Source organism: Caloenas nicobarica, chromosome 5, assembly GCF_036013445.1.
Source record: "Caloenas nicobarica isolate bCalNic1 chromosome 5, bCalNic1.hap1, whole genome shotgun sequence".
Taxonomy (NCBI): Eukaryota; Metazoa; Chordata; class Aves; order Columbiformes; family Columbidae; genus Caloenas; species Caloenas nicobarica.
The window spans coordinates 6,798,024-6,807,527 of record NC_088249.1 but is presented as its reverse complement, the minus strand read 5'-3'; the positions used below and the strand labels follow the sequence as shown (position 1 = coordinate 6,807,527).

The 9,504-nt window shown below is 45.9% G+C and overlaps 1 protein-coding gene across 1 annotated transcript; it reads left to right on the top strand.

Moving 5' to 3' along the window:
* Positions 1 to 3,390: 3,390 nt before the first annotated feature.
* Positions 3,391 to 7,802, top strand: GPHB5 (glycoprotein hormone subunit beta 5). Its single transcript, XM_065636809.1, has 3 exons — positions 3,391 to 3,410; positions 4,832 to 5,036; positions 7,614 to 7,802. The coding sequence occupies exons 1-3, from the start codon at positions 3,391 to 3,393 to the stop codon at positions 7,800 to 7,802; spliced, it is 414 nt and encodes a 137-aa protein (XP_065492881.1).
* The last annotated feature ends 1,702 nt before the right edge of the window (positions 7,803 to 9,504 follow it).

The following is a 9,504-nucleotide window of genomic DNA, read 5'->3' as shown; positions in this document are numbered from 1 at the left end:
TTCATCTTTACATCACCTTTTGTTTCAAATAAATTTAAAAGATCCAGAAAAAGAAAAAAAAATGCATATTTTTAACTTCTGATGCACACTGAAGGCCAAGTGTACGTGTAAGAGGTATATTTATTAATTAACTTAAATAAAAAACCCGCCCACAAAACAATAAGCCAACAAAACTCTGCCTGGGAAAAAGCCAACTCTCATGCTTTCCAGGAGACATAAGGCAAATCCTCCAGAAATCAGTGTCTGTCCCATGAATAGACAGGATTTTCAAAAGAGAAAATAAAGCGGAGTCTGCAATTCATCTTTCATTTTACTTTATGAGGTTATTCAGTACAAATGGAGACAAGAGAACAGAATCTCAGTTAGCTGAAGTCAGTGAATCCAAACTGAATTACACAAAACTGCAAGTTCAGCACCTGTTTTTCTAATCCATAGAATAAAAGGGATCTGTTGAAGCTGGTTCATCTGCCATCTGGCATCTATTTCCTGTACCTGTCTCTAATCTTGGGTTGATTGTTACTGGCACATTTCCACAATCAAATAAAGGGAACTTATGACCAATATTTTCACTTTTACCTGCTTTCTCCGCAAGTCAAGAAGTTTTAAACTATACATTTCTTTAAAAGCCTTTAAAGGTTTATTTTCTAGCTTTACTTTTGGTCAGTGAATATTACAGCATAAGATTTAGGTGTTTTTCAAGGAAATTTGCTGATACTTTTAGGTCAGTGGCAAGACTTTGGCTGTTCCTCTTGACCACCCTGTGATCTGATTTGGCTTTGCATCTCCTGCTTTTCCTGTGGGCCACAATGGGAGAAAAAGATGTGCAGGGCATGTCTGGTGGTCAGGTCTCTGGAGACTATTACAGTATCTTCATTCAGTGTTCCTCCTCCAACATCCCACCCAATATGTCTTCGCTTAAGCTGGAGTCCTTTGCTGCTAGCCAGACTGTGAGTAATAATGAGCAAGAATACTGGGAATGATCTTAAACATCCCCTCCCACCCAACTTCAGGACAGTTTTCAGATTTTTAGTAAAAAAATCTATTCCTTCCTCCCTTTGTTTTTCCCTTCCTCGTGCAAAGAAAAATAGCCTTTTTTTTTTTTTTTCCCCCTCCTCTTTTTTAGGGGGTGGGTGGGTTTTGTTTTGGCTTGGTTTTCTGGTAAGTTTATAAATTTTTTTGGAGCAATTGTTTCTTACATCATGAAGGTAATAGCACTTAATGCCTGATGCTTTTCTGTGTTTTGGGAGGTGTTTGGGAAGGCAATTGGGTGCCTCCCCAGCTCGGTGTGCAGGGCTTAGAGCCCTCACCACAGGCTTCAGGGCAGAGTCCTTGTAGGGCTGATAAAGCCTGAGTCCTGGCAGTGACATTAGAAGTACGTGGTTAAGAGGAGTAACCTTGGGGAGGAAAAAGGTGAAAGGATGAGAAAAGTTAAGATGATGGCTTGATCTGGTTGTATTGGTGCAGACACCAGCACTTCTAAGCTCAGGTAAAGCTCTGCTGCCCTGTGTCAGCTCTAGAGAGACAGTGGCTCTTGGTTATGCAAAATGTCCCGAGGTGTTAGTGCAAGTCTTGCTCGACTGGACGAAAGAATTGCTTCCCTCTTTCACTTCTTCCAATCGCCGTTTCCTAATTTAGACAGAAAAGGCAAATCTTGAGGATGAATAACCAGCCTTTTGCATCACAGCTCATGTGCATGTGACTGGTGTGATTTACTGACCAGGGAAACAGCAGGGCCACAAGGCAGCAAGAAAAACGTGGAGCAGCGGCTGCTCCAAGGTAAAAAAGCAAGTGCAGTGAGTGCTCTGTGGGCTCCCAAGAGGTGCTGGCATCAATACGAGTCCTGCTGCTGCACCAAGTGTATGCTATTGACCTTGGAAGTGAAACAAGGTCCCTGAGACATAGGTTATTCACCCTGAAAAAAAGGTGAGCACCCATGTAAAATACCTCATTTTGTCCTAAATGCTGCAATACCACATTTCCCCGATGACTATTTACTGCTTTCTGTAGCTGAAGGGCTGAATAAAACCCACCAGAAGTATATATGATACTTGTAAGGCAAATTAACAAAATTCCAGGTCGCTGCTTGAGCTTATGGCTTCACTTCTCTCACCTGCTCATATTTTATGAACTCAATGATCAGTAAGGTTTTCACCGAGGTTCCTTGGCTTCTCTCTGTCCTATGAACAGCTGAAACTTGTGTTTGTGTGGCGAAGGCAGCGGACACGATTTCCAAATTTCCTTTGCACAGTGGTGCCTACCTGTGTGACAGCTGCCTGGCTTGTCAAGAGAACATTTGCTTTTCTTGCAAACTCACACCTCCTCCTCCTCCCATCCTTTGCCCTTGCTTGTACAGAACAATCCAGTAAAAAAAAGGTTTTATGCTGTTGACAAAAATTCAGGGTTTTGTTCACAGAAGTGTTTGAAAAGTCTCCCTTCAGGGTGTTTACTCAGGGCTTGTTAATTAGGGGAATAATGATGATTTCAGACCCAACCTCCAACCTCCTCACAAAGGTGTTGAAATTCCGCTATGGAAAAGAAGATCCATTTTGCCCTAGTGTACACTCATTATTTCACTCACCAAGGTATTCCTTTTGTTTCAGGGCTGATCTTACGAAACAACACACTTTAAGCTAATTGCTGTTGGAAAGGAGAGGCTTGCTTTACAGTCAATGACTTTGATGCCTCGAGTAGTTCAAGTAAGGATCTGCTTCTGCCTTGCATTGATTGACAAGACCCTTTCTATAAATTTGAGCAATTAAGCAACACGGTAGCAGCTTCTAGGGAGATCTACTGAGCACAAAGCTGACAAAGATTGCTGTGCAGGTCTCCTGCTGCTCATTCCGACTTCTGAAACACCACCTGCAAGTTAAAACTGCAAAAGGAGATCTGACTCCAACAAGTTAGGTGAGTGCGCTTCTGTGTTTGCTCTGTGTCATGGCTCTGGCTCGTGAATAGAGCATCAGGTTTTGCTAAAGTGGCAGAAATTAAATGTTCAATTTATTCTGAGGTTTGTCTCTTGCTCTCAAATGTCTGCTTTTAAATATAAGGAGCTATATACACATATATATATATGGGTTTTTTCTCTGTTGAAGCATATATATACACATGCACTCAATCACATATAAGACTGTAGTGTATGCATGGCCACATACATGAAGGGTTCACTATGGCAAACTTCATGTGCTGATCTAAAATTCTGATTTATCAAATTTTGGTTTAACAGGAGCCTAAAGACAACCATCAGTCAGGCATAAGGCAGGGCAGGTTAATTTAACTTAAGTCTATCCAGCGGAGGACACAGCCCAGTGCACACAAGTCTGTGCACCATGCAGTAACTGACTTTCTCAAAAGTTAAATATCAAGTCTGAGGTTTTCTGTGGACATTTTAAAATGCAATGCAAGCACGTGAGGTATAAAATGGATCTTGTGGCTTAGAGCTACTTTCCAAGCTCTTTTTTTGACAGAGGAATTTTTCCAGAGAGGCTGATTGCTCTCTTCACTGAGACAGAAAAGCAGCAAGAATCAGAGGGACTTGGCTGATACTGGGCTGCTTCAAAGATGTGAGGAGTTCGAGCCTCCTCTGGTCACCTTGGCCATGTCCCCCCGTGTCTAACCAACTTCATTCACCAGCTTAGCAGCCTTGGTTGGGTCTGAGCTGGCTGGTAGGGCAGTGTTTGTAGGAGGGACAACCAAAAGTTGCCTGGAGAAAAGGAGGCTGAGGGGAGACCTTCTCTCTCTCTGCAACTACCTGAAAGGAGGCTGGAGCATGGAGGGGGTTGGTCTCTTCTCTCAAGTAACAAGTGGCAGGACAAGAGGAAATGGTCTCAAGTTGTGCCAGGGTAGGTTCAGATTGGATATTAGGAAACATTTCTTCACGGAAAGGGTTGTGAAGCTTTGGAACAGGCTGCCCAGGGAAGTGGTGCAGTCACCATCCCTGGAGGGGTTTAAAAGACACATGGATGTAGGTCTTAAGGACATGGTTTAGTGGTAGATTTAGGTTATGGTTGGACTTGATGATCTGAAGGGTCTCTTCCAACCTAAATGATTCTATGATTTGTCTCTGGCTGCAGCACAAGTCCATTGCTCAGGTTGTTGGTAATGCCAACCCAATAACACTTTTGGGAGGTGCTGATCTCTTTCCAGAGATCATAGCACAAATTCAGGGACACTTGTCTCCTAAAAGGTAAGTGGGATAAAACCGGGATTAAGAGCTCTTGACAAAATGCTGGTGTTACTGGCAGACCCAGCCCTGCTTAATGCACGGAGCTGCAGCTGTGCTGCTCCCTCCCTGTGCAGCTAAGTAGGGAAATGCCACCTCCCACAGTTGTGCGTGACAGACAGACAGACAAAGCCCTTCTAGACTGACCCTGCCAGGGCCAGTACTGTCAAGGACTTCAGCCAACAACGCGTGTGTGCACGGGGAGAGCAACCAAACGCCTACCCAACTGCTGACATGGTGCAAGCTCAGGGCAACCCAGCCGCAGCGGTAGGAGGGCATTCACTGCAAAGCGAACTCGCAATATAGAGATTCCAGGGGGTCTGAGGCACTGGCGAGTGATTTTATCTCTTCCAGGTAAACCCCACTGCTCTGCAGGGAAAGTCTTCATGCTGCTGCTTTCTGTTAGACCTTTTCACTTTATGCTTGTGTGAGCAGATGACCCCCCATTTGTACACCTGCCCATCTTCTCTCTGGCTGAATGAGGGTGGGGACCAGTGTGTCTGTGGGGAGGAAGGGCTGTTCCAGCTCGAGCTGTCGCTGTGCACTTGGACTTCTTGCCTCCTGGACTGTGCTGGCTCTCCTAGCCCTCTGCTTCTCTCCCTTCTGCCTCAGCATGAAGCTCCACTGCGTGATCCTGGGGCCTCTCCTGCTGCTGCTGCTGGCCGGCTGCGATGGTGCGCCCAAGACCTCCGCCATCGACCTGCGGACCTTCGTTGGCTGCGCTGTGCGCGAGTTCACCTTCCTGGCCAGGAAACGTGGCTGCAGGGCGCTGCGGGTGACGACGGACGCGTGCTGGGGACGCTGCGAGACCTGGGAGGTGAGGCTGTGCCTGGGGCTGCGGGTGGCTGGCTGGCACCGACATCCCTGGGTGATGCTTCCTTCCTCCAAGAAAAGCCCTCAAAAAACCCCAAAGAAATGTTAAATAGCTTGCAGCTATCTACAAAACAGGCAAGGGCTGCGTTGCGCTCCATGACCCCCTCACTACTACTGTTGCTTTGCTGTAAGTTGTTCCCTCACTCTTTCCTCTGCCTCGAAGAGGGATGCACGTTGTGTGATGATATTAATGAAGCACTTATTTAATACTCTTATTATGCAATTTAAAAGCCTCTTAGAGCTTAACCACTTAAGGAGAGGAAGCCTTTATTATTCAATGGAAAAATTCTTTCGAGATTAGGATGGAGCTCCCAATTGATGGGTAATATTTTGTTCCAAAAAAGCAAATCCCAAAGAAAACGTCTGTTTCTAATTTGGTCCTTGTTGGGGAATGGCTACGGGAAAAGGGGCATGGGTCCAGTGATCTGCTGTATCAGGAAAGCTTGTTCTAGTCAGTATGAGTAGGCCTTGGTAGGCCTCGGTGAGCAAGAGTCAGAAACTGCTGATGGAAAAGTACTGACTGAGGGTAATCTGGGTTATTTACAGGCAAAGAGGAGTTTCAGTAAACGACCTTGAAGGACTAGCTCTGGGAAGAAGAGGAGCTTGCATACCAGAGAAACCGCAAGGGGGGTTGGGCTACTTAGGTATTCTCTCCAATTATTGAATGACTAGTAGGCATAATTATCTAAGGGACTATATAAGTGTGTGCAACTTATTAATAAACTGAAGTATGCTTTATCACTCATACTGAGTCGGCTGCATTTCTTCCTCCGCCTTCTCAGGTCTGAATCCCTGGTGGGGTTCTTCCCCGCAGGTCCTGTTTTAAGTCACAGCCCTGTATAAATATGAAGTAGTTATGTTTTGGGGAAATAGAGGGAGAGGAAGAAAGAGCACATGTATGTCTACACACACTTCAGAGAACAAGCTTCTGACTGTCGTCTTCTTTCTGCTACCGGAAGGCTCAAGGGACCAGTCCCAGTTTAATTTATTCAGGGAAGCTTCGAGAGATTCCAGAGGGATTTTGCCCACACGAAGACAAGCGCTCTGTGTAAGTCAGCAGAGGAGGAGCCAGGGTCTGTTTCCCAACTCCGAGCATCCTCTTTCACTTTGTGGTGGGGTGAGGAGAAAGGCCACAGGTTGCCAGATTTCCCTGGTGGAATAAGGTTCCTTCAAGGAACCTCTTGTTGCCCTGTTCCTCTCACCCCAGAGTTCCCCTGGCAGCACGGACCTTGCAGCCTCTTACTGTACTGCAATACCACTGGGATGTAGTTAAGCTGAATGCATCTGGTTGTAGGCTCAATAGCTTCTAGAAAACACCATAATGTACTTAGATGGCGGTGTTGGTAAGAGGAAGGCTGTCTGGATATCTTCTTGCTGAAACGTTGCGTCTGTTCTTTTCCATGCCATCATTCTTGGTACTCAGGCATGGCTCTTTACACAGCACAGAGGGAAAGGAAGAAAGGAAGAAAGGAAGAGAGAGAGAAAGAGAGAGAGAGAAAGAGAGAAAGAAAGAGAGAGAGAAAGAGAGAAAGAAAGACAGCAAGGAGAGAAAGAGAAAGAGAGAAAGAAGAGAAAGAAAGGAAAGAAAGGAAGAAAGGAAGGAAGGAAGAAAGGAAGAAAGGAAAGAAGGAAGAAAGGAAGGAAGAAAAAAGGAAAGAAGGAAGGAAGAAAGGATGGAAAGAAGGAAGAATGGAAGGAAGGAAGGGAGGAAGGAAGGAAAGAGAAATTAAAATGTCTTCTGGCTGTGTTACCTTATGCTATTTCCCATCTGCGCAAGGGAGGGCATGACGGTGGGTTCCTATTCCTGTTTGTGCTGCCCCTTCTTGGAGCCTTTGGAAGAACGGCACTCTTGTAGAGTAAAAGCTCCCTTTTTCAGAAAAAGCAATGCCACCCTAATACCATGTGGAGGTGTGGGATTCAGGGCCTTCAGGCTCCCATCTCTTTCTGGTGGCTGGGGTCTCTGGCCAAGCTGTTTTTCTTATGAGGAACTGCAGACTTCTGTGCTGACTGCTGTGGCGTGTACATCCATTGGGCTTTGAGGGACGTGCAGCCTGACTGGGAAGACTGGTCTGTCTGGGAAAAAAACCAGCCATTTGGCACCTGGAGGCATCCGTGCTCTTAGGCAGCTTGTGCGCATGGAAGGGCTTCCAGCAGAATGCATTTTCTTTAATGGAAAGTCAATGCTTTTGGATGAAAGCAGCTGCTTTTGGCAAACATGCATCTGTCGAAACACTAGCATACTGTTGAAAACCAGCTTTTTTGGATAGGCTTTTGACTTCCTTCAAGCAGCTTTAATTGGATCTTTATGCTTTAAACAAACAGAAAGACGCACATACACCCACTCCCCTCCGTGGCAGGGCTCCAAGAGGCAGGTGTTGAAGCATGCAACCTAAAAATTATTTCCATGGCCACGTCCACCTGATCCACTGGCTCTTCTATTTACACTAAGTCCCCTCAAGGAAACTGGGACTCCAGATATTTCTCTTGCTTCTTGCCTAAGGCCAGTATTTCTCCCCCACAGAGACCAGTGCTGAAACCACCTTACATTGAGACTTACCACCGTGTTTGCACCTACAACGAGACCAAGATGATGACGGTGAAGCTGCCCAAGTGTGCCCCCGATGTGGATCCCTTCTACACCTACCCGGTGGCCATTCGCTGCGACTGCGACATCTGCTCCACGGCCACGACCCAATGCGAGACTGCCTGAGCTCTCCTTTCCCAGGTCAGGCGAAGAGGGGCCAAATTCTTCCCTGGCTTCACGCCCCTGGTACCTCCAATGTTATAGAGGGTGCAAGTCAGTCCAGAATTTGATCTCACCTTGTAATGCTCCTAAGAATTGATTTTTCTAGGCAGACAAGGCTTAATTTCCCCTCCCCATGCTGTTCAAGGCATTATTACTGTAGAAATGTAGTACACAGCCTTACAATTGCAAATTCTGTGGAAAAAAAAAAAAAATATATATATATATACTGATGCAGTTTCCCTTCCATACAGGCTTTTCACACTGTGTGACCTTTCTTCATGCACAAAGTGCACAGGGACCAAAGAATCACTGAGGGATGGAAAGAGGCCACAGAGGCATTGCAGCCCATGTCACAGCCTCTTTATTATTCATGTTGGGTTTAAGCACCTTCCCAGTAGTGTAAATGCAATTGCCAACATTTCTGCCACCTTGTCACCACCATTAGTTCTTCTTACTCTGGGGTCTCTCAGGAATAACAGTCAAAGAAAAGGCCTTAGGGCCAATAAAATGGAAATAGGTATCCAAATGCTACCTTGAAATTGGGGTGAATGCATACTCAGCCCTGAGTCAGTGAAGTACTTAAGCTCATGATTAAGTGTCTTGCTTAATATCAGTGGACTTCTACAGTTAAGGATATATTTCAGTGATTTGCTTAATTGGAGCTATTCTGTTGAAGAAAAGAAAAAGCCTCACAACCGACAATTCATTGAAAAAAGAGAGAAACATACTAAAACTGAAAAAACAATAGTGCGTGTCTTCCCATCTGCTTTTATCCAGGAGTAGGAGGGGAACAGACTTCATATAAGATCAGCGAGACTCTGCAGAGCCCAAGGAGTCTCTCCTGACAATTTCCAGAGTTAGAGGGACCAAGCCAAAACACGACAATCGTGGTTTGGTTTCAGCAAGTCCCTGGCTGAGGTGGTGGGAAAGAGGGGGCTCTGAAGGGTGTTCCCACACTTCCCTGCGTTGTTCAGCTCCCACAGAGACCTGCTTCTCCAAGGATGCTCATGTTGCTGGGGGGCAGCCAGACGCGCTTGCTGGAAAGCGGCAGAGTGGCCAGCAACGCGGCCAACGTGGGCGAGACAAACCCAGGACAGGAAAGAGAGCTCACATGCGAAATAATGGTTTACATCTTCTCAGACCCACTATTTACAAACTGGGGGACACCTGGGAGCTGCTGCTCCCTGGTGACCACAGCCACATAAGTGCCTTTGTCCTCTGGTCCCCACCTGGAGGGAGAGATCCATGTTCATCCCTCATTTCTCCTCTGGATGAAATGGGAAATTATATGAAAGCAGGAAGATTTGCCAAGCGGGAGAGGCTCACGGGAGCTTACAGAATAAAGACACCTTCTCGGATACCCACTAGGAGAAAATTGCTGCTGAGAGTAACATCTGCACCTGCCTTCCCATCAGTTAAGTGTCTTGTCTTCTGGTTGCAGACACCTTCATTTCTAGGGATGCATGCTTGAAACTTCCCCAGCTGTCCTGTCCTCACTGAGATGGATTTAATTCAACCTGTAATTTATTAGTTGCTGTAATTTCTTTTTGCCTGTGGAACTGTAAAAGCAGCACTGTGGCTAAGTAGGGGAGAGGTGATTTTATCACTCTGTCTTCTGTATTTCTGAATAGAGAGTGTTGTGTCAAACAGCAGCAGGAGCAGTTTT